Source organism: Equus quagga, chromosome 20, assembly GCF_021613505.1.
Source record: "Equus quagga isolate Etosha38 chromosome 20, UCLA_HA_Equagga_1.0, whole genome shotgun sequence".
NCBI classification, from domain to species: domain Eukaryota; kingdom Metazoa; phylum Chordata; class Mammalia; order Perissodactyla; family Equidae; genus Equus; species Equus quagga.
This window is the reverse complement of record NC_060286.1, coordinates 17,079,740-17,104,351: the sequence shown is the minus strand read 5'-3', so window position 1 is coordinate 17,104,351 and position 24,612 is coordinate 17,079,740. Positions and strand designations below refer to the sequence as shown.

Here is a 24,612-nt window from a genome sequence, read left to right as displayed (position 1 = left end):
TGGATCGCAGGAACATGCTAGTGCTGAGCTAAACATCATGGCTTCTAACAAAATTAACCAGTCATGAGTTATTATACATACATCTATATATGATATATAAGGGTGGTTATTTTATATATATTTTTTCTATTTTATAATGTATAAAATGGGGGGTTGTTAATATAGAACCTCCCCAATTTAGATTGCTAATTAGCTTCTACCTTTGATAAGCCTGGAGAGGAAGGAAATAATGAAAGGGAATTTAGAAAACTTTTAGTTCAACCACTTAAATAAATCTGAGAATAAAAGTTTTAAGTTTCATCATCTCTCCCTTAAAAAAAAGACGCATAATTTTGCTACAAATTGTATAGAACGTGACAAAAAAAGTATGACAGGTGAGTAGGAAGAACAAGAGATGCTGTCCATCATGGGTTGAGGGGTGCCTAGGAAGGAATCTGTCAGATAATAGAAAATTTAAATATTTGGTCTTTGGTTTCTGACACAGGGCTCCTGAAACCCTTGTACTTTGCTAGGTGACAGGAATGTCTTTTGTTCTAATGAGGCGACTCTGGGTGGGCTCCTGGATGGCTCCTGGATGGGGGCTGGTCATTGGAAAGACCAAACCAGGATTAGAAGCTTGGGATTTTCAGCCCCACCCTTATTCTCTTGAGAAGGGAGAGGGGCTGGAAATGGAGTTAATAATTGATCACGCCTATGTGAGGAAGCCTCCATAACATCCCAATAGCGTGAGGTTTGGAGAGCTTCCAGGTTGGCGAACACAGCCACATCAGGAGGGTGACACACCCCAATTCCACGAGAACAGAAGCTGTCGTGCTCAGGCCTCTCCCAGACCTCGCCCCATGTATCTCTTCATCTGGCTGCTCATCTGTCTCTTATATCATATCCTTCAGTAAACTAGTAAATGTAAGTGTTTCCCTGAGTTCTGGGAGCCACTCTAACAAATTAATTGAACCTGAGGAGGGGGTCATGGGAAACTCCAGTTTGTAGCCAAGTCAGACAGAAGTTGTGAGTAACTTGGGGACGTACTACTTGCTATTGGCATCTGAAGAGGAGGGCAGTCTTGTGGGACTGAGCCCTTAACCTGTGGGATCTGATGCTATCTCCAAGTAGAGAGTGTCAGAATTGAGTTAGCTGGTGCCAGAGAATTGCCTGGTGTGGGGAAAAAACCCCACACATCTGGTGTCAGAAGTGTTGTGAGTGTGGTAGTGTGAGTCAAGGAGAAACACAGGAGAAGGAGGAATGGGTTTCCCTACACAGAATCCCAAGAGTGAAGTCCATATATGGAACTTGATGTACAGAGCAGGTTGGGGAGAAGCTGGATACTGTCAGGCTCCAGGGAAGACAGACAGTGAGGGACGGCTCGCAGCCCTGGGAAAACAGGGCAGGGAATGTAAAGCATTACGGGTGGTGACCATCCTTCCTCCTTCCGAAACACAATGCAGATGTGCTAAAGCACTCCTTAGGAAATCAGGGCCTCTAAATGGGAAGGAGGCCGGGACACGGCCTGTGAAAAGGGGTGAATAGGAGGGGATGCTCGCACCTCCTTTGGGATGTGCAATTTCTAAACAATGATGCATGAAAGGGAACCAGGCCGAGAAGAGGGTCTGATTAGAAAAAGAAATGAAAAGCAGAGCAGAACTGCAGAGAGGAGAAAAGAAAGGTTGGTTCCCATGAATGAATGAATCTATTTTTTTTCACGTTGGAGAAGATGGGGAAGAGAGACCATAAACAAAGAAAGAAGTCCTTGATTACAGGTCACCCAGAGAAAATATTTTCAATAGAGAAACTCGGGATGAGGCAGGGATGTGAGGGTGAATTGAGCCCTCAGAAAGAAGAGTGTGTGCCAGGCCAGGTTCTGCTGCCGGTCTGGATCTTGGTCTGGATACTACCACACTGGCTACAATGTTACCTCTGATCTGTTTTTTTCCATCATCTAAGACCAGCTGGGAGAAGGGAGAGGCAAGGACCCCACGGTGTCTGGAATCACATAAAAGCTGAGCTGTAATGACCTCTTTGGCCCCTTCTTTTCCTCCCTAAAAGTATCATTAGACTTTAAGTTCACAGACGTCTATCACTCTAGCAGGTTTTTAATAGACCCTTCGGTCTCCGGGCCCTTGCTGTCTTATCTCATTTCATTAATTACATTTCATGACCACGGAGGGTCGGGAGGCAGAGGAGGAACCAACATCCGATGTCAGGGAGCAGCAGCGATCTCGAGATGGGTGAGCAAGATGAGGGTAAAAACTCTATCCAGCAGTCGGCTGTGATGTGCCAGTGGCTCCCGGGGACAGGGTAAGGACGAGCCAAGTTCAGGAGCAGACATAAAATGACACGACTCCACGTCTCTGTGAGTCATACCTGCAGTGTCCTGCTCACTGCCACTAAGGGTGGGGAGAGGTCTCTGGGGAAACCCAGCAAAACACAGAGATTTTCCAGACAATTTTAACTAAAATGGATGGATTTTTGCATGCTCAAAGTTGGTTTGTCAAGTGACAGAAGACTTGCGTGAATAACAGAAGGACTCCTTTGAGAACTCTCACAAAGAAGAGGAAGATCTCATATATTCGTCAACTTCAACTATTAGAGAATGTGGGTGAAATAAGGGACCAAAAGGGCCTCTGAGCAGAGTCTACAACAAAAACTCTAAACCGCTAGGCTCATTGTCTGTTATTGGAAGAGCGCACCTCATGAAGACTTTCTACTCTTGCTTTAGGATCACAGCTAAAGAACTTGGTTATTTGATTTCCTGGTCTTGTAGATCAACGAAAAATATAAAGTCTACTTCTCCAGCCCTTGAATCTGGTCTAGGCTTGTGACTTGCTTTAGCCAGTAAAATGCAACAGAAGTGACAGAGCGCCAGTTCCAAGCTCGAGGGGGCTTGGCATGCTTCTGTTGTCTCTCTCTCGGAATCCTGTTATCCCCATGTGAACAAGGTCAAACCAGCCTGCTAGAGGATGAAAGACCACGTGAAGGAGACTCCAGCTGTCCCAGTGGAGGTCACTTTAACCAGCTGAAACCAAACATAGGAGAGAGCCCAACCAAGATCAGAGAGCTGCCTACAGCAATCACGCTGCACACAGACACGTGGGCGAGCCCCAGAGCCAGCTGGCACAGAGACATGTGAGCAGTAAATGCCCATTGTGTGAAGCCACTGAGTTGTGGGTTTGTTACTCAGCAATAGCTAACTGATATGCCTGGTCTGCTGCAGATTGGAAATGGGGGTTGGTTCGAGAGGCAGACAGGCTTCTGAAGACAAGTATGTCAACCAGGAACAAGAAAACAAACCAACAACTAAACAGCAGAAACAGAGACTCAAAGAACATAATGGCCTGGGGCTGTTTACAGAAAGGGAAGCAGTTTCTGTCAATTAATAAAACCCTGCCCACTGACGGAGTTTTAAAGCACAGTCTAAGAACACTGACCCCAAGCCATCCAGAAAAACTAAGAGAAATGTAGTGTCCTTTAAGAAGGCAAGTGCATGAACCATGTTTAAGAAAGAGTCTAATTTAAAATAGTTCAAATAGAAAGCTTAAAGTGTTAAACCTTATTTATCTGGAAAATTCATTTGTGTGTGCAGAGACCATACTTTCTAAAGCAAAAATTGGGTAACATCTTTCAGACAGGTTTTTGTACTGCTTTCAGGTATGAAAAGCAGCCTAGGAAATAGGTTGGTTGCCATAATGTTGGCATTTCAGAGACATTTAACCACTCACGGGACAATGGAACAGAATATTTGAAACCAGGATGACCTGAGAAAAATTTGTGCCAAAGAACCAACCTCTCTGTGTACGACCCTGCCTTCCCCAAGGGCGCCAGATCAGTGGGGCCATAGGAAGCAGCCAAGGGGACACAGAGATTATGGGCTCAGGCCCAGCCTTAGGCAGCCTGCAGGGCTCTCTGTGCAGGAGACCCTGCCATTTGCAGGGTCAGCCTTACTCCTGGGCCTCCCCTTTGTTTGTTCCTCTGAGCATCATACACTCAGTTCATTCTATCTCATGCATTTGAATTCCACTCCTTTCCAAAGCACTGTTAAGCATCACGAGAAAATAATAATCATCCACATGCATTGCATATATAGTAAGAGCCCAGGACTGGACCAAGCTCTTGCCATGGATTAACTCATTAACTCTATAAATTAAGCACGACTGCTCTCTCCCCTTTAAAGATGCAGAACAGAGGCACAGAGAGGTGAAGCGACTTGCCCAAGATCACACCGTCAGAGAAAGGCAGAGGCAGGATCCAAACCCCGACAGCTGGCTCCACACCCAGCCCCTAAATTGTTCTGTTCTGCCCCTTTAGTTCACAGAGTTTCTTTATTCCTTCCCAACTGGGCCTGGCTGCGCTCTGGGACCCAACCCTAACTCCTGCCCTTTCGGAACTGCACCTTCAGGATCACTGGCCCTCTTGCATCTCCCCAACATCATTTCTCAGGGAACTTAGTGGAAAATGATGTGCACCTGTTCTCAGGGGGATGGGGCCCTTTGCCTGATGGCTTCTGGCTAATTACCACTGATCACCTGAACCAGGCAGAGGGCAAACAGATCCAGCATGGGGATGAGTGCACCCACCTGAGATAGCTCAGCTTTCACCTCTGGCGAGTGGAGCAGTCACAGCCAAGGCCAGCTGCCAGCACTACCTCTCTGTCCCCACCCCTGAAGAGCCGCTGACAGACCAAGGCTCCAGGCTGCTTTATCTCCTGCTAACACCCGGCTCCTCTCCCTCCTCCCTCTCTGTCTGGGAGTTTCCTTGTGGCTCAAATGAAAAACCCTTGTGTCACATTGAAAAGTTGCCAGTTATGGCTGCTGGGAATAAAATCTAGTCTCTGCTGGGTGGAGACTCACGAAAGCTTCAAACTGGGGAGTGAGGAGTGGCTGGTTGGAACAATCTTTTAGTGTGAGCAGCCTCTCAAGCAAAATCAGAGGGCACCAGGCAGGGCCCCTCCCTGACAGCACGTAAACAAACAAACAACGGGCGCTGCCAGGCTCCCCTCCCCCACCTCAGCTCTCTCCCTTCCCGCCTCAGCACACCTGCCAGTGGGTGTCAGCCTCCCTCATGCTGACAGGTTCAGCCTCTTTCCCTACATCCCAAAGATGAGACAAAGCTGGGGTCCCATCTGACGTGAGTTCTCAGGTCACTCTGAGTGGAGGGCAATGGCTTCACCAGATCCTCAGAGACCTGGTCAGGTTATTCAAAATACAGATTGCTCGATCTACCAGGAACCACTGAATCTGAATCCCTAGCGCTGTTGTCCTTGGTGCTGTCAAGTAGATTCTGACTCCTAGCAACCCTGTGGGCAACAGAGCGGAACCCTGCCCGGTCTATTTGAGCCATCCTCTCACCTTCCGGCACTATATCAGACAGTGCTCCTCTGCTATTCATGGGGTTTTCACGGCCAATTTTTTTGGAAGTGGGTGGGCAGGTCCTTCTTCCTAGTCTGTCTTAGTTTGGAAGCTCCACTGAAACCTGTCCACCACGGGTGACCCTGCTGGTATTTGAAATATCGGTGGCATAGCTTTCAGCATCACAGCAACATGCAGCCGCCATAGTATGACAACTGACAGATGGGTGGTGTGGTTCTCTGATCAGGAAAGAAACCTGGGCCCCATCGGTGAGAGTGCTGAATCTCAGCCACTGAACCACCAGGGCTGGCTGTCCCTACTGTAAGGGTTTGGGAATCTCCATGCTCAATCCCTCTCCTCCATGTGGTTATCATGCTCAAAACCACGGGACCTGAGCAACCAGATGCTCCCACACGTGTGCTCTCCTGGGATTGCAAACTCTAAAGCGCCCTTTGAAGGCCAGACATTGCTAGTGCTGACCCTCACAATATACCAGAACAGCTGTGCCCGTCCCTTTTTCGCAGTCAAAGAAGCTTGTAGTTCCTCATGGGCTACGGCACCGATGGCGTCAAGGTCATCCCAGCTGTTTCACTCACAGGCACTCTTCTGGGACAAAGGCAACCACAGCGAGATCTAAAAAGCAGTTTTAGAGCCTGGCACTCCAGAAGTCCCACATTATGACAGTGGGGTGAGGTGGCTCCTACAGAGCTGGCTGAAACTGGGACTGCAGAACAATTGGTGTCTAAGTGTACGGCGAGCTCCAGCCATGGCAGCCTCCTGAAGCGTTTGTGTTAGGGAAGATACGAACACCAGTGATTCTCACTGGGGTCGATTTTGTCCCACCCAAGGAACATCTGGCAATGCCTGGAGACAATGATGAGGTAGGATTTTGGGTAGAGGTCAGGGATGCTGCTAAATATCCTATAATACACAGGACAGCCTCCTGCAGCAAAGAAGTATTTGGCCCAGGATATCAATAGTGACATTACTGAGAAGTCTTGGGATAGATTGGAGATGCTATCAGAGACATGAGCCCAAATCCAGGGAAGCCCATGGCGCCCTGAAGGCAGAGCATTAATTCAGATTTTGGGTTTGGGAGTGGAGTTTTCTTAGCTTCAATTTGTTATTTACCTAGAAGGAAGATGTGGATCAACCCAGGGGCTAGCAGAGAAAGGCTTACAGGTCGAACACACAGCCAGCCCCCTGTGTGAGCTGGGCTTAAAGGACTCACTTTACTCTGATATCCAATAAATACTAAGACCCAACTTAAGCTCTTGATCCTTCAGATATTGGTCATCGCTTTAACTGTAGCATATGGATGAGTGAACATTCAGGCTGGGGCTGCCTGATCAGATTTATTCCATCCAGATTCCCCAGGTGGTCTCCTCTCTTCACTGAGAGTTCAAAAACAGACCATTTAGTTGACAAAATGGAATCGCCCACGAGTTAACGGAGTGGAACCAGCCACTGGTGCAGATTGTAGCACAAATGCTCCTGCGGAAGCCAGGCTGGAGGTGCCAAATATTTTCTTTACAGTTGATTCAATGCAGTTCAGTGCTTGATGGTGTGTGGAGGCGGAACGCCTCCTGATGGCCCAGTCCTCTCCTGCTCGTGCGGCTTGCACCTCAAAGGGCACACATAATTTCTTTCCCCCTATAAAGTGAATCTGGGCATTTTATAGCTGAGAAGGGAGCAATTCCATCTGAATTAATCAAGACACTGAAGGCAAAAGTGCACTATGTAGCTTTTAAGGACATTCTTCCCTGATTGACAAGGTCCCTTGGCCATCCCCTGAAAAGCTTTAGCAACAGAATATTTCTTGACATCAATCAGGGGACGTCTGCTATCTTAGTTGTACTCACATGGGGCCTGTGGTTTTTTCACCCATCAGTTTAAGAAATGACTATGGTCTGCCTCCTGGCGTGGTACATACTTGTTAGCCATAACCCCAGAACATTTCTCTTTTGTTAAGTTAGGAAAAATCAGTAATATTATTGAGAGGAAACATACCTTTCAGCCACTTTGGACATTTTTAAACAATGTCTGTCAATCTGTGCATTCAAAAATGTTATCTGGGGAAAAACAGAAGAGAAGTGTTAAGATTGAACTAGAATTGTTTTCCCCTTCACCCCAGGAACCCAAATCCTATATTTCCACTAAGATCCAAACGCCTCCTCTGGATAGACTTCTCTGGCCCTCCAGCTTTGCACCCCAGCAACCATTTTGCCTTTTGGAAATCCCTACCACACTTAAGAATCATACTCTGCAATTTAGCATATGTCACCTAGTCTCCCGTACTGTGTGAGAGATGAAGTCTTGATTCCCAAAACTAGTTGCAAACTTAAAGGTAGTACACATTCTACAAAGCTCAGCAATGGCTTGGACAGGTGATACACACACCATAAACATCCAGTTTGACTAATCTCCAGTGATCTTCCTCTGCACACCTTTCACACCTCCATCGCACCCAACGGCTGGGCGTATGTGACTAGAATCATCAAACAGTTATTTTACATACATCTGTTTCCTCTTCCCCACCTAATAATAAACTTGTCAAGGGCAGGCACCTAACGGTTTACTCCTTTGGGTTCCTCTCCCAGAAGACAGTAAAGCACAATGTAAAGAGTAGACCCTAAAGTTTCTTCATTACCAATGAACCCCAGAAGGGAGGAATATCATTGGCCATTGCCTGCGGACCTGGTTGACAAGTTAACTCTCCATCATGAAGGAAGATAACATTGAACCAAATAATGCCAAAATGCCATTGGGACTGGGGCTTTCTTTATTCTTAAACTTTCCTTTGAATCACAACAATAAAGCCGATGGTCCTGAGCTGGCTTACTCTGGAAGCACATTACAGTTTTAAGAAGCTGTTGGCATGAGTGCCTCCCTCCTCCAGCCTTCTGTGGGAAACCCCACTACAGCAGTCACCCTGTCCACTGGAAAACCCATTTACGCCCTTCTCTAATAACTGGCTGGAGGGACCTGGTAGAGAATTTTTCCTCTCAAGCTTCCGTGGGTTGTTCACACACAGCACTCAGAGGTTCAAGCCACCCACAGCTGGGTTCCACTGTGGTTTCCAGGAACTCAAAGCTCACTCAGACTTCAGAGGTAAACACTCAAAGGTTTTCAAACTGGCCACGTCGCCTCCTGGGAGTGCAGGAGTCGCTTCATTCACCTGTTTCCGGACGTCCTCTTTTGTAGTTTTCCTGATTGGCTGGCTGGGGATGTGCACGGGGCTCTGCGACTGGGACTCTTCAGTCACTCCGTATACTGACTGGAGAAGAAGCAAGAATATCGAATCATGCACCCTAGGAGTTGAAGGGGGCCCTAGGGCTCAGCTAGTTCAAGCACTCATCCAATGCTTCCAATCCCCTCTATGACAACCTGACAATGTGTTTCAGCCTCTGCTTGAATTTCTTCAACCATGAGAACACTGCCTCTTGAGGCAGCTCATCCATCTTTGGGTTACCATTGTTGGAGAATCCTTCCTTTTCTTGAGCTGAAATAATCTTATATATTAGCGTTTCTCCAAATATGGTACATAGGCTGTCTGCAGAGATAGTAGCTATGGCTCCTTTTTTTTTTGGTGAGGAAGATTGGCTCTGAGCTAACATCTGTTTCCAATCTTCCTCTTTTTGCTTGAGGAAGATTGTCACTGAACTAAAATCTGTGGCAATCTTCTTCTATTTTATATGTGGGATGCTGCCACAGCATGGCTGGATGAGTGGTGCATAGGTCTGTGCCTGGGATCTGAACCCGTGAACCCTGGGCTGCTGAAGTGGAGCACATGAACTCAACCATTACGCCACGGGGCGAGCCCCAGCTATGGCTACTTTTTAAGCTGTCCCCTGTGTTAGAGACAGATTAAAGACAATCTTTGCTTTGGCAAAGAAGCAAAACACTGAAGGGTATGCAATGTAGAGCTGAAATCTATCAAATCAAGAAGACCTCATGTAGAGTAGATGTGGATTCCACAAAATTCTAGAATATTAGAATTAGGAGGCCTTAAAGATTAAATGAGGACATTTTAAGACTAACATTATAAAGTATAATACTGTGGGCATTGTTATCTCAGTGAAAAACAAAACACATGAGTAGATTCAAGAAGTTGATAGATGTCATGTCTCACATCCATATATGAGAGAGAGAGAGTGAAAGGATTGGTCATTACAGGAAAGAGGGATGTTTGGGGACACATTTCTAACTTTTTGAAATTAATATTATGGAGGACAGACATGTTCTCCAACAATACGGTCCTTGGTGCCATTGTGAGGGTGGGATGCACTGATTGTGGGGCAGTCTGAGCGTGGTGCCCTTGAGTATGCCATGGCCACTGTGCCTTCTAGTCTAGTGAAAACGTAAATGATCGCTGGCTCATTCCCAGTTGGGCAAGGTGGTGATTTGAGCCTGGATGACCTGGCTGTGCTAAAAGGCTTTCACTGTTTCCAAGCACCCAGCTCGCCTTCACCTGTGGGATTTCCCTGCTTTTCGTTCCTTCAGTTCCCTTTCCTCTCTGCTGCCTCCCCAGAGCAACTACTGCTTACCCTTCAGACCTCAGCACTCTTGAGCCTGCTTGGGAAGCCCCCAGTCTGGAGCCCCCTCTTGGCACTGCTGAACCATCCTGTGTTTCCCAGATGCAGCCCCCAGGTTCTCCTGCCTGCTGGCTTGTTTCATCCCCACCAGGCTGTAGGCTCTGTGAGGATCTGCCACTGTCACACAGCAGCAAGAACAGGACCAAGCACACACCCGCCACTCCACAATTATTTATAGAATGAAGGAATGAAGTGGTTTCAAAGGACAAAATGGGGTAGAATCTCAAACACCAAATTATTGCTTGAATAGTACCAGAAACAGAAGGGCTATTTGCATCAAGATTCTTGAATTCGGCTAAACTAGCAAACCTTTTTAACCTTTTGTGGATTCTTCAATCGTCGACATTTTCTGATATCCATTTCTGTTGTGTTCACACAGCCTGGCTGAGAAAAAAAAAATCATCATATGAATTACTAAGTGAAAATCACAGCTTCCCATTTGGTCCAAGTGACACCATCAGTACCAATCTTTATCTTTCTCATTACAGATAATGCATGGTTATCTCCATTTTGCTATTTACAATTTCTTTTTACAAAAATGTTTCATCTTCAATATGGGTTCCTCCACAGAGTTCTCATATGAAATATAAAGGCTTACCCCATACCATCTAAGGATGATAAGTAGAGGGTACAGTGTACAGTTTATAAGAGCAAACATTGTTCAAAGTGGCAAGGTCACTTTAGCCACAGCCTCTGTTATTTCACACACCTAATCACCTAAAAACACTCCAACATCAGGATGGGGAATTATTTTGGGGGGGGGGGGAAGATTGTCTCTGAGCTAACACCTGTGCCAATCTTCCTCTATTTTATGTGGAATGCTGCCACAGCATGGCTTGACAAGCAGTGCTAGGTCCGCACCCAGGATCTGAACCTATGAACCCTGGACCCCTGAAGCAGAGCATGTGAACTTAACCACCCTGCCACCAAGCCAGCCCAGGTTTTCTTTTTAATTAGTTTTTAGGAAGGCTGAAATAGTTCATTCATTTTAGTTTCACTTCATGGGGGAAATGCAAGATTTGCTTTAATAATATAAAATTAGAAATACAGTCAAACCTCATTATTTGCAGATTTTGTATTTGTGAATTCGCCTCTTTGCTAAAGTTTATTTATAACCCCCAGAATCAATACTTGGAGTGCATTCACGGACATGCACAGAGCAGCAAAAATTTTGAGTTGCGCGATGTGCATATTCCCAGCTGAGGTTGAACAAAGCGGTGCTCTGCCTTCTTGTTTCATCTCATACTTAAACACATGGCCTTTTCACGGTCTATTTAGTGCCGTGTTTTCAACATTTTTGTGTTTTTCTGTTGGTGATTTTGCTGTTTATAATGGCCTCTGAGCATAGTGCTAAAGTGCGGGCTAGTTCCGAAGTGCAAGAAGGCTGAGATGTGCCCTATGGAGAAAATAGGTGTGGCAGGTGAGCGTCATTTAGGCATGAACCATAGTGCTACTGGCTGTGAGTTTAATGTCAGTGAATCAACAATATATACTAAATAGTGTCTTTGAATAGAAACACACTTTAAACAAGGTTATGTATTGATCAGTTAATGAAAATATCATGACCAAGGGCTCCCAGGAAGATGACCCTGTATTTCTCCCAGGATAATGGTTCAGCATTCACTAATTCAGTGTTTGTGGCACCTTTGTAGAACATAACTACCATGAATAATGAGAATCGGCCACATTTGAAAGAGAATATTCTAAGATTTAGAGTTGAACAACAGTAGAAATGGAGATTGCTTATTTGAGGAATGTAAACTTCTGGGAATTCCCATAGTTCTCCCATTTCCAATTCCATATTTTCATGGATGGATAATTTTTGAAAGATGAAACTGACATAGGTTTTGGAAAATCTACTGAGATTATATGAGTGAATGACAAAACCAATTTTCTTAAGAATGAGACACCTAGTGGCTAAAGACAGTCTTTTCTTTCAAGCAAAGAAAACGGCAAAATAAAAAAACCCAGAGAACCAAGCAGAGCTTTCTCACCACTGGCCTGTGGACATCCCAAAAAGCCCGTTCTTGGCTATCCAGAATTTTCCTTTCTGTCTTGTCCTTTTTCCGATCAATTCTGAAAGAGTAAAGAAAGTAACTCAGAGGCTTTTGTGTTCTGTTTTTCCTCCTGACCCGTGTGCCAGCTCTCTGCTCCCGTTTCTAGGAGCTTAGCACACACAGGGCTATTGGCACCTGTGTGGTCCCTGATCTCTGCAGAGATGTAAAATATGGGTGGACAATTCCCTCAAGGAAACCTCAAAAAGTCCACATACGGTAAGAGAAGTTGTTTTAAGCTACATTGCAAATTATTGACTATATGTAATGAACATGGTGGACTTAAGGAGAGAAGAAGAATGCAACTATCCATTTGAATAATGAAGATCTAGATGATTAAGAACTGAATTATCCACTGACATACCCCCCATCAAAGTAGACACTGCATAGTCAAATTATAGGAAAGAATATAACCATAGGCGTGCAGGGTTTCATCTTCAAATTTGAAAGTTTACTTTAGATTCAGAGTGAGTAGAAATGTCTCCAAAATCCTGCGATTACGTGTTTTAAAAGTCACTTAAACCATCTGGCTTTCTAAAAGCAGAGTAATAGCCCTAGCATGTGAAAACACCCAGAAGGCAAATATCACTGGCCTCAGCTGAGGGAGGCACAAATAGGAAGAAGAAAACTACAGGTGACAAACACAGATTTTTTCTGTTCTGATCAGGAGCATAGATAAGAGGCTTTAAAAAAAAAAGCCTGTATTACTTCATATTATCTCTCTAAGTAAAAAGTAACTCAGATTACTTGCCGTGTAACCCCTGGTTCTTGGCTCTCTTGGGAGCGCCTTAGTTTACTGGACTGAAATAAACCCACAATGACCCCATGATTTTTGTGATAATTACTGTGTACTTAAACAGCCCAAAATTATAATGTAATCACAGAGTAAATCAAAAAAGTTAACCGAGAAATACCATATATGTACAAAGTGATAATTTCCCTCCTTTTAAAACATGAGATGTTGTGTGATCCTGAAAGGACTAATTAGTGCTCCTCTTTGCTTTGGCTTCTGAGTACACGAGCTCCATTCTGCCTCCTTCTCACCCACTCATCCATCCTCCCACTTTCTCCTTCCCTCAGGGGCCAGGGCTCCTCCTGGTGCAGCTCAGCACCTGGTGCCCACCTCCCCTGGGGGCTGCTGGGAGCACCAGGGTGGTCAGTGGGTGGCTGGAATCATGGGTGGTGGAAAGCAGACTGCAGAGGGAGGGTGAGAGCAAAGGCAACTTGCAAACCATTGGACCCAGTGACCTCAGGCCATTTCCGACCACACCACACCTGTGATCAATGCTCACCCACATGGCCCGAGACCCAGCCCCAGGCGATGGGCTGCCACACTGCCCAGAGATTGCAAAGCGGACACCCCCTGAAGACCTACGGGGTCTGCTCAGGGGCAAGTGGTGCCCAGAGAAAAGGTATACGCCTTCCTCCAGCTCAGCATCCCTTTCCCATCGCCTCCTCTGTCCTGTTTCTTCTGTTAACCCTCTTGGCTAAACCAGAGACCATAGCTGAAAAGAACAAGAAAGAACCCGACCTGAGCAATTCCACTTCCCAGAATTAAAAGGATCTGGTTGGCAATCACATTTGGGGGCTGGGAGACATTTATTGCCCACTTCTCATGTTTCCTTAGAGACGAAGGAATTTCCATTATACTTCCTGGGATGGAAAAATATGGGAAAAACACTCCAACTTTTCTCTTCCTTTCATCTCTTATCCTCCAGAGGAGCAAGAGTGACTTAACTAATGGGCAGATTTGATGAAAAAATTGAGAAAGTTAAGGTCGGTCCTTTCTGGGCCCATCCGGGCCAGCCTCTTTGCAGGACGTCTGCTCTCTGCACGCATAAGCTTATAGGGTCAACTCCACCCTCGGTGGTCAACTCCGCCCTCGTTGGGGGTCTGGGGCTGCAGATATCCAGCTCTGCCCAGGATGGGTGAGTTTAATCCCAGGGTAAAGATCTGTGCCACAGATCCAAAGTCATGCCCTATAATCTAGTTTTTATCAGTTAATCAGTAATAATCTGACATTTTGGACTCTAAATGTCTGACTTCTGTGCCTTATTTTTGACTGGTTCAGAACCCCTCTCCTGGGGGGAGTTGGGGGAGGGGTTACTTGTTGGCCTCCCTAAAACTCCAACATGACTTCCTACGAAGACGAAATCTCCAGACCTATAGGAAAAGTGAGTCTGATGTTTTTCAGCCTCTGTGCACAGAAGAATAATTGAAAATCTCTTTGGGGATTAGTTATATCTTCTTATAACCAGAGTTCTACATATGGGAGGAACTCAGTTGCCTGCTGGAGCACACACTTCTGAAATTATTTTAGAGTGCCACTGGTTACGAAGACGAAACATAACCATCCTGACCTTAACTTCTGCTCAGTTGCTCTCAGAAGAGATTAGAGTGACTAACCGCAGGTGGCCAGCCATAGAGGGAAATCCTACATTGCCAATCCCATTTTCATACCACCTCCAAATTCCAGAGAGACTTTTTCTCTTTATAAGGGTCTCTATTAAGTTCACCTACTTTACTTGTGCTTCTGCTTGCATAAAGATGAACTCCCACTTCCTTGCAAAGGCCCTCTGGAGTCTTGCTAAGTTTTCCTAATGAGAAATGAAAATCAACGAGAAGGCATTAATCATTGTAAGTTCACACATCGACATCTATGCTTATTACAAAGCAGCCATCTATTTTGGTTACTCCCAACAAAATAGCAGGGGCCCACTTTGAGTCCACTGTACATGAACCCAATTTGACCTTGCGCTGGACCCCGCTGTACAGAGCAAAACTATTAATATTCATTTACACACCCATTAAGTCTGAAGTGTCTGTGGTTCGCCTGATTCCTCTCTTCTTGTGTGTTTTACAAGAATGCAACTCACACAGCACTTGTCATAAAGGCATATCTCTGAAGATAGAGAGAATGGTTTGTGGCTATTCATGCAGGATTTAGGAAAGGACAAGGGGTTCTTTGCAACCTGTTGGACATCTCCAAGCAAGACCAAGAATGGATGTCTCAAGACACGTGTTCCAGCAAGCAGGGGGCCGGGAAGATGGCAGGAAAGGAGAACCAAGAGGACCTGACATTAATGACTTTGAAAGTCTGGACTCAAAAATGGAAGGAAAAATGGACTGTCTACGTTTGTGATGTTCATGAATGGAAAACCCAAAAACAGAGAGAAAGCAAAGGCATCCAGGTTTGCCTTTAGAGGAAGAGGGGAGAAGTCTTTCCTCTAAGTCTACAGACTGACCTAGCGGCACAGCTGGACAGTGAGGAGGGATGTTTGACAGGGCCCCCAGTGATCTATCTAATTCTGATGGAACGCAAGGCCAGAGCCCACCTTATGCTTTGTATTTTCATAGAGCTCATGCCAACCCTAATTGATTACCCTCATCAGTGGATTATTAACGTAAAAGGAGCTGCAGTTGAAGATCACCACACGTAAACTCAGTTATCACCAAGACTTGGTGTACAGGTGCCTCAAAAAGCCTGGCCTTTGATTCTTCCACTGTTCGCAGGAAGCAAAGCTGCTAGTGCCTGACTGTCAATCAACTGGGGAGTAGTGATATAAATTATGACACAGTCATACTGTGGAATACTATGCAGCCACTAAAAATGATAACATAGATTATTATTACTGACCTGAAAAGATTCCCAACAAACTTGCAGTACATGATGGGGAAAAGAAGCAGCTTATACAAGAACGTTTGTGGTAGGAGTCAAGCTTTTTTGTAAAGAACAAAATGTAGGTACAGAAAAAAATTTTAGGGCAGAAGGATTGCAGGTTATTTTCTCTCCTTTCTTTGCTGTTTGAATTTTTGTTTTGACAAAGAGAATACGTAATCAGAAAAATTTTAAAAAATTACCAAATTTTGAAAACAAAACGCTTTTTTAGTTTCTAACCACTTTTAGGTAGAATGTCAACCTGAAGGAATGTCTTAATGCTATAATCTTTACAAATACCTGAGCAGAACATTATACGGCAAGAGAATAGAAAACTGAATAAAATACATGAGGAGTTGATGCTGTCTTGTTTCTGTTTGGGACCTTTACTGAAACACAGGAAGTATGGGAAAAGGAGACACAGGGTGGAGGGCCCACATGCTGCCGCAGTCCGGGCCTTTCCCATAGGTCGTGTTGGGAAGTGATACAGTCACGTCAAAGTTAAAGTGCTTTGTACCGGGGGCACAAAAAGTAAGACAGCAGTCTTCTGAAAGAGGAGTGACTGTGGGCGCATGAGGGCAGAGGTGGCAGGGACTGGGTGCCCAGGATGCTCAGAGCCACAGAACAGCTGTGCCAGGGTTTGCTTGGGGACATCATAACGTTCCAACACATTTCTGTCTAATAGCTCCCACTGATAAGCAAACTTTAGCCAGGTCTCAGGCTCTGGGTAGACCCCTGCACTGCAGCCTCCACTACTGTTTCCCCCATTCACGGGTCCTGTGATGCCAGTGGGATCAATGGGGAGTGGTGGCCCAGCAGGGTTGATTGGCTTGGGCACAGGTCCCCAAGACTGACAAGGTCTGATGGAGTGGGGCTGCACGCTTGTTTTAGAAACTGAGGCAGCAAAAGAGCGAGGGGCATGTGGGAAGTGGGTGGATCTGAAGGCGCTGTTAATGCTGGATGATCTGGGGATGGATCGGCACTGCCCCTCATGTTGCCCCTCCTCCTGGCCCTTCAGTCACTTCATGTCTCAGCAGCTCCTCCACTGGAGGGTACGTGAACATTTGGCCAATTTCCCAGATTCTCTGTGACCCATATAAAGTTGGGTTTGGGATAAAGATTCTGCAACCAAAAATTAAAAATATTTCAAAAATTATCTGTGAGTCTCCAAGTTCTCCGTGCCTTGGCTCTGTTTAATAGGAATGGATATGAGTGTGGAGGGGCCTGCAATTCTTCCAAGGAATCACATCTTGTGAAAGAAGGTGGAGAAGGAGGCAAGCTGGGAAAGTATCTACTTCACATGACACGCATCTTATCTTATTTTCTGGATTGAATTGTGTCCTTAGATTCTGCATTACTGCCACACACAGGGGAGTTGGGTATAAAGATGCAATTTAAAAAATTGTTACATAGTAAATTTAAAAAGTTATCATAGTAAATTTGCCCTTTTTTCCCTTTTGGTGTACGGTTCTACAAATTTTCACACTGTATTGATTAAATTCATGTAACCACCACCAAAATTAAGATACAGGATATTTCCATCACTCCCAAAAAACTCCCTGTGCCATCTCTTTATAGCTGCATCCTACCCCCTCTCACAGCTCCTGGCAATCACTGATCTGTTTTCCCTCATGATAATTTTGTATTTATAAGACTGTCATATAAGTGGAACTACACAGTTTGTAATCTTTTGAGACAGGCTTCTTTCACTCAACATAGTATCTCTGATACTCATCCAAGTGGTTGTGTGTATTAACAATAGCTTGTTCCTTTTCACTGCAGAGTAGTATTCCACTGTATGGATGTACCAAGATTTATTCAATCATTCACCTGTTAAAGTGTACTTAGGTTGTTTCCAGCTTTTGGTTATCACAGATAAAGCTGCTATGAACAAGTTTTTGTATGAACATCACTTCTGATTTCTCTAGGGTATGTATGTAGGAATGGGATGCTTGGTTATATGGTAAATATACATTTAACTTCATAAGAAATTGCCAAACCATTTTCCAGAGTGCTGTACGATTTTGCATTCCCACTTGGCATTATCAGTACTTGTCTTAGTCATTCTAGCAGGTGTGTAGTGCTATCCTGCCATGGGTTTAATCTGTATTTCTCTAATGGCTAATGATGTTGAACATCTTTTCATGAGCTTATTTGTCATCCTTATGTCCTCTTTGGTGAAGTGTTTTTTCAAGTCCTTTGCCCATTTTTAAGTTGAGTTGTTTGTTTTCACTGAGTTTTGAGAGTTCTTTCTATAAAGAGGCAATTTTATTGTGATGGTAAGGGGAGCTGAGAACAAAGGAGGGGAAATAGAAGAGACTTCCTTTCCACTGTCTGAAAGGGGTTGAGGAGGGGAAAAAAGGAAAAACACAAGCTGAACCAGAGCTGCAGATATGTTTTTACTCTCTTCCCATGCCTATCCTGGAAAATAACCATACTTACTGCTTCATAATCTGCCAATTCCAGCCTTGCTTTATTCTGCATTGTCCTCTTACAGAGATAGATGGCTGAGGGAAGAAGAGAAATTACAACACATACAAAACCAGCAGTGTAGTGGAATCACAAATCCATCCATCCATCTGTCCATCCATCTGTCCATCCAGTCAGCCAGCCAGCAAGCCAGCCCTTGCTATGTATCCAGCACTATGCTGTGAAGAATGTTTCTATGTGGGTGCCATGACACCTGACCTCTCGGAATCTTTCTGCAGGTGAGGATCAGATGAGGACCGCATCTTCCAATCCTGACAACTCTCTTCTTCCTCCTCACTTGGCTTCACTCTCAACCATCCTCCATCAGGGCGATCTTTTACAAATGTGACCATGTTACCTTCCTGCCTAAACTCCCTGCATTGATTCTTTGGTGACCTCAGCAGAAAGGTTGGACTCCTTAGGGAGGCATGTTCGGTTCTATAAGGTCAAGTCTCTGCTTATCGCATCAACCTCTTGCTCCCTCACTTAGGCATGTGAGGCTACCAAACCCCTTTCAGCAACTCTCCTCTGTGTACGTGTTTGCTGCATGGAAGGCTTTTCCCTCTTCTCTCGTCTTTCCCTCTCTCTATCTGGCAACCTCTTACTCACCTTTAAAGACCCAGCTCAGTGTTCCAGATAGCTCGGTGTTGCATCTACCCATCCTTAACCATGGACCCTAATTCCAGTGCGCTGTAATTGTGGGTTTACTAAACTGTCTCCTGCTCTAGGCTGAAGGCTCTTCAAAGGCAGAGGCTGTGTCCTACTCAGCTTGAACCCCTGCACCTAGCACCAGGGCCTGACCTGCCAGGTGCAGTGAATAGACAGCAGAAAGGGAAGACAATTGAGGTCTCTCTTCCCAAGCTAAGGAAGGGTCCTTGCCCTCAGTTGCCAGGCAGTCTTCCTCAGACATGGCCTTCACCCTTCCTCTCCCTACCTCTGCTTCTTCAGTATCTCCTTCCTTCTCCAGTGCCAAGTAGAACGATCCAGGGAAAACAATAGATGAATGGTATGAATGAACAATAGAATGCCCAGGAGGGAAGGTCAGAGAGGACCTGTAGCTGACCTGCTGTTTGACAACTTCATTATAATAGGAGATCTAGTCAGCTCCTTGCTGGAGTCACCAACCTCTTCTGTGTGGTCTGAAAAATTTACTGACGGCAGCCTACGACACGGGGGAACCTCGCAGCTAGCAGCCCACTCTGGTGTGCCCACACTTCTGCTCTCACCAGTCGAGTTGTATGTAGACGAGAGTCAGTTGGGATTGTCCTCAAATCTGCTTATGTCAGGCATACCTGCTATTTTAATAATGTTAAGTTCACTAAATATTATATATACTGATGAAATTAATGTGTAAAAAGAGAGTTGCTTCTATGAAGACCCAGTTGAATGGTTTGGAACAACTTGATAAAGGAGAGTTGGCTAAGATAATTGCTGACGAATTTGGTACAGGCGAGATAATTGAAAAAATGGGAAAAAATAATAAAAATCTAGGAGTGATCAACATATAGCTTGCTTCAAAAGTGTTTTTAGAGCTGGCCTGATGGCCTAGTGGTTAAATTCCAGCTCACTCTGCTTTGGTGGCCTGGTTTTGGTTCCCGGGCATGGAACCATGCCACCTGTCTGTCAGTTGCCATGCTGTGGTGGTGGCTCACAGAGAAGACCTAGAAGGACCTACAGCTAGAACATACAACTATGTACTGGGGCTTTGAGGAGGGAAAAAACAAGAGAGAGGAAGATTGGCAACAGATGTTAGCTCAGGGTGACTCTTTCCCATCCAGAAAAATTCACCAAAAAAAAGTGCTTTAAAATTCTTGGTGCACTTTAAAGATACCAAAACTGAATGGTTTATTTTGAGTGTGGTTTATTTAAGAAAGAAACTTAAATTATTGGGACCCCTAATCCAAGAGAATCTGTGGTCCTACCTTAAAAGGCTGCCAAACGAATGTTCCTTTGTGCATCTTAGATGAATATGAAGCGATAAGGTATGTATGTATCACGTTTTCATGATTCTCTACTTACCAGCTTTTCCAATGAACTGAGCAGCTACAACTCCCCATTATGCCTGATAAAGGGGTGTCTGCTCTATTACAGGGGAGGTTCTGCGTCTCTTGGGCCATTAGTTAGGCAGCTTGTGGAACTGGGGACAACCTGAAGCAGGAAGTCTGGCGTGTCACCAGCCCCAGCAGGCCGGGTCTCGATGACCCAGGAGCAGTGCAAGTCAGCGGAGGTGCCAGCCCTTTGACAATGCTGCCCCAGACAGGGTTTTGTGTTGGCCAAACGTACAACTCGGAAAAGTCTATCCTAGATTTGGACCGTGGGCTTTATTCAGGGGGAATCATCCCAAGAAATTTCCAACCCATCTGAGCCAAAATGGATGAGCTAGGTTGTGAAGTCAAGTACTATACGCAGAATGAAAAGCTGGTACCACTCCTGACGACCGTGAGTTACACGGTCGCACGCCTTCACCCCACTTCGCCTGTGGCCAACGTCACACACTAGGGAGTCTGTTCCCCACAACGACGGAGGTAGGCTGTAGCTGCTGAATGGAACTTCTTCTTGGCACAGACCTTCCCTGGGCTTCTCTGCATACCATGGTGCCTTCAACGATACTTGCTTTAACATCAAACCAATCTAATGGCCTCTGGCAATGACAGCCAGTCCTATAACAGGGCATCTGGGGAACCTGCTTTAAGCTTAGATGTTGGTTTTTCTTGGATATTTAATTTCTCATTGAAAAATCTTTGCCACGGGGCCAGCCCGGTGGTGCAGCAGTTAAGTGTGCACATTCCGCTACGGCTGCCTGGGGTTCGCTGGTTTGGACCCTGGGAGTGGACATGGCACCACTTGGCAAGCCATGCTGTGGTAGGGGTCCCACATATAAAGTAGAGGAAGATGGGCACAGATGTTAGCTCAGGGCCAGTCTTCCTCAGCAAAAAGAGGAGGATTGGCAGCAGATGTTAGCTCAGAGCTAGCCTTCCTCAAAAAAAAAAAAAAAAAAAGAAATCTTTGTCTTCTTGCCCTCACACCCGGCATTCCCACCTCACTGGCATCTCACTTAGATGACCCACGGCTATCTCAAGCTCGCCACATCTCACCATGACAAAAACAGAGCACATTAAAAAATTTATAAGGTGAATGGATTCATGTGCTACCTTTGCAAATAAACATTAAAAAAATTGAACTTATCCTTTTTCAATGTACTTGAAAAACTGACTCTTTTTCCAAATTTTCTGTTTTTACTAGTGACATCATATTTACCTCAATCTGCCAAACTAGGGAACATATAAATCACTCACTTCTCTATTTTCCTCATACTGTCTAATTATTTTTTAGAACAACAGAATTTTAGCCTTGGAAGGTACCTTGGTGACCATCAAGTTCAGACTCCTTATGACAGTTAGGAAAACGGAAAGCCAGGAGAGGTGCAGCGATTCACCCACGGGCCCATTAGTGCTGGAGGTGGAATTAGAGCTGAGGTCTAGTTCAGAGCTCTTTCCACGATGACATTCGTTTCTCCATTTACTCATTCATTAGTCATTCATTTACCCATTTAAAAAGGTACTGAGTGCCTCCTAGGTGCCAAGCACTGTCTTAGGAGCTGGAGAATGACCACAATAGCAGCTACCACTTCATGGAGCTCACTGACTGTCACGCATCATTCTAGGTACTTTCCCGATATTCACTTACTCAGGCCTCGCAGTAACCCTATGGGGGGGGGGGGGTTCTGTTATTATCCTCATTTGATAGATGAGGAAACTTTTCCAGGTCATTTCCCGCCAGTGAGGACCCTCAGTGGCTCCCTGAAACTGCAGACTCTAAAACACCTCTCCTCAACTCCCAAGGCCTTTTGATAAACCTGCCTCTCCCACACTATTCAACCTTCTCAATCATTCTTCATCAACTAAAAACCTTTGACTACCCAGGTCAGACTCCTCACCAGTCCTTCTTCCCCCTATCACGCTGCCTCCCCCAGCCTGGCATGCTTGGAGGGCAAGACTGTGACTTATTCAAATCTGTGACATAGGAATTGACACAGAGTAGGCGAGCAGTAAAGGTTTGTTGAATGAATGCAAGTTTCTGGTTCTTCCTCAATCCAAGTCATACCTATTCTGAATTCTTACCTTCAGTTTTACATCCTTTTTGGGAGGAGGGCCATCACAGTACTAATAATACCAAGCACCCTAGCAGTAATAATACTGACCAGCACCACAGGGGCGATGATACCAACCACCATCATGCTTTTTATTGACTCCCCACTAGGTGCCACACAGCAAACCTTACATGCGTTTCATTTAATCCTAACAAAACAACACTAGGAGATAAAAGTACTATTATCATCCTGCTTTTAATATGAGGTTCCTGAGGCACAGAAAGGTTAAGTAACTTGCCAAGATCACACAACTGGTGGAGCTAGTCAGTCCTGGGGCCACTGTGCTGAATTCTTTCTTGGTAAACCCTTCCTGATTTCCTGATTAAATTGCTTTGCAAATGCTGATGAGTACTTCTGCATCCCGCACCTTGACCTCTCCACCTGATTTGCCAAAATGGAGGCAGAGGAATTCAAAATAATTTTGCTTTAAGGAGAGCCCGATAGAAATTATTTCTATCCCTGTTCATGCTGCACAACTAAAATTGTGAAATGGAGAAAACTTGTAGAGACAAGGAAATAACGCCCTGTTGCATGCTGTGTAAGATAGCCTAAGCTTTATGGGTTTATATTCAAGTAATATTTTAAACTTACTTGGGCCCAGTTATCTGGTCCCATCTTCCTCCCACCCGCTCCACTGCCTGGAAAAATACTGGTTTTTACATTCACAAGGGCACACGGCTGCTGCATGGAACTGAGCTACAATTATTCAAATTCCGAGTTGGATTTTCACGAGCAGTATTTCAGCCCCGGGAACGCTTGTTTTATGAACAGCCAAGCACAGCTCCTGTTCTGAGCCGGAAGCCTCACTGGATCCACTTATCACATCACCTAGGGCACAGCACCATTCCAGGGGGACCTACAGTGGTGCCTGCAGACAGCTGATGAGACAGAGGGCCCTGCCCTCCAGACGGGGAAACAGACCAACAGGAGCCTTATTAGGCAGTGACTTGTCTGCGTTCCATCCTCAGGACTGCTCCCAGTTGCAGGTTTTCAACCCCCCCAAACACGTGATCCAGAGGGTGTAGCTTATTACACAGCTCTCTGGGACAGGATGCTCAGAACACCGTCCCCTCCCCCTGCCCCGCCCATCACCTTCCTCCCTCCACTGCAGCTACCTCCGCCTTCCTGGGCAAACAATCCTGCAAAGAGCCCAGGGAGAAGCTGCGTGTCTCACCGAGTACTCAAGGCCCAAGGAGAGCTGTGTGGACCACCCCAGCAGCTAAGTCAGTGACGAGGACACTGTGCAATGGGGCATGGGCCGCTGTGATGATACCATGCATAGGACCCTAAAAAGGGCACCGGTCTTGAAGCCACTCAGATCTGAGTTCAAATTCTGCTGCCTCTACTGAGCATCTGCTAATCACCTTTAATGAAGAACCAGAACTGTCAGCAAATATTTACTGGACACCAGCTGTGCCTTGGAAATGCACTATGCACTGAGGGATATGAGAATGAACGAAGTGGACCAGGCCCTGCCCTCATGGAGCTTACAATAGACTGGGCATCCAGACACATAGGAGACAGTGTGATAAGTGTGAGAATGTGGGCTCTCTGGGTCTCATCTGAAGTATAGGCACAATATGGCACCTCTAGGGGGTTGACATACAGAAATATTAAACAGTCTCCACAGAGAGTATATGGCAAGAGCCTAACAGATCCGTGCCTGGATAGAGGTCACTCCCTGCTTACCCAGCTGCCAAATTCACCCTCTTTTTATTTTCCTAGTCCAGGATAACTTCTGTATATCCCCCTCCCTGGTCTGTCTCCCTTTTCCCTAACTTCCAATATCAAAAACACCAATGAGTTATTAATAAGTTTTAATAAGTCTATGAGAATAGAAAGGACAGGGGAAGGTGGCCCCTTGATCCAGCCCTCCCTGAAACCCTGCCCCAGGAACGAACAGTCAACAGCCACTGTCCTGGAGTATAGCTGTGGAATCCTAGTTCTCCATGGCCCCACAGAATGAGCATATTGGCCACCCTTGACAGAATTTTCTTCCCTTACCCCATTCCCTTCCAATGTCTACATCTTTCAGTGTGCTCTGCCTTTCTACAGTATGTGGAACAGGGAGTTTATTACATGCCAACAATATGAGAAAGGACTAAACAGGGTAAAAATCCCTCCTCCTCATGCACAGCAGTCACCCAGCCATGAAGCATTTGTCTTCCGCACTCCCAGGAGTAACACCCAGTGTGGGCCGTGGCTTCACTGCTCACCATAATCGGTGTTTTCAGGCTCCCAGCAGTTCGAAGGCCAGAAGTACGGGGCCTGCAAAAGAGCACAGGTGTCAGGACTCAAGATGCCAGCACTTGCCCTCCCCTGCCCTCAGTGAGGACCCCTCCCTATG

At 45.6% G+C, this 24,612-nt stretch overlaps 1 protein-coding gene across 15 annotated transcripts in view; it reads right to left on the bottom strand.

Annotated features, from left to right (window-relative positions):
* RGS6 (regulator of G protein signaling 6) overlaps positions 1 to 24,612 on the bottom strand; it is a 573,259-nt gene that overhangs the window by 68,858 nt on the left and 479,789 nt on the right. For 14 of the 15 annotated variants that reach the window (XR_006886380.1, XR_006886381.1, XR_006886382.1 and 11 more), the window contains 7 exons: positions 24,482 to 24,533; positions 18,089 to 18,153; positions 14,509 to 14,585; positions 11,929 to 12,010; positions 10,244 to 10,318; positions 8,518 to 8,616; positions 7,350 to 7,411 (listed from right to left, as the gene is read on the bottom strand). Coding sequence is in view for 12 of the 15 variants with exons in the window: in XM_046647776.1 (XP_046503732.1) it covers positions 7,350 to 7,411; positions 8,518 to 8,616; positions 10,244 to 10,318; positions 11,929 to 12,010; positions 14,509 to 14,585; positions 18,089 to 18,153; positions 24,482 to 24,533 (512 nt within the window). In the remaining 3 variants the exon portion in view is untranslated. The remainder of the gene's footprint in view (positions 1 to 7,349; positions 7,412 to 8,517; positions 8,617 to 10,243; positions 10,319 to 11,928; positions 12,011 to 14,508; positions 14,586 to 18,088; positions 18,154 to 24,481; positions 24,534 to 24,612) is intronic. The other variant, XM_046647770.1, reaches the window with a different exon arrangement.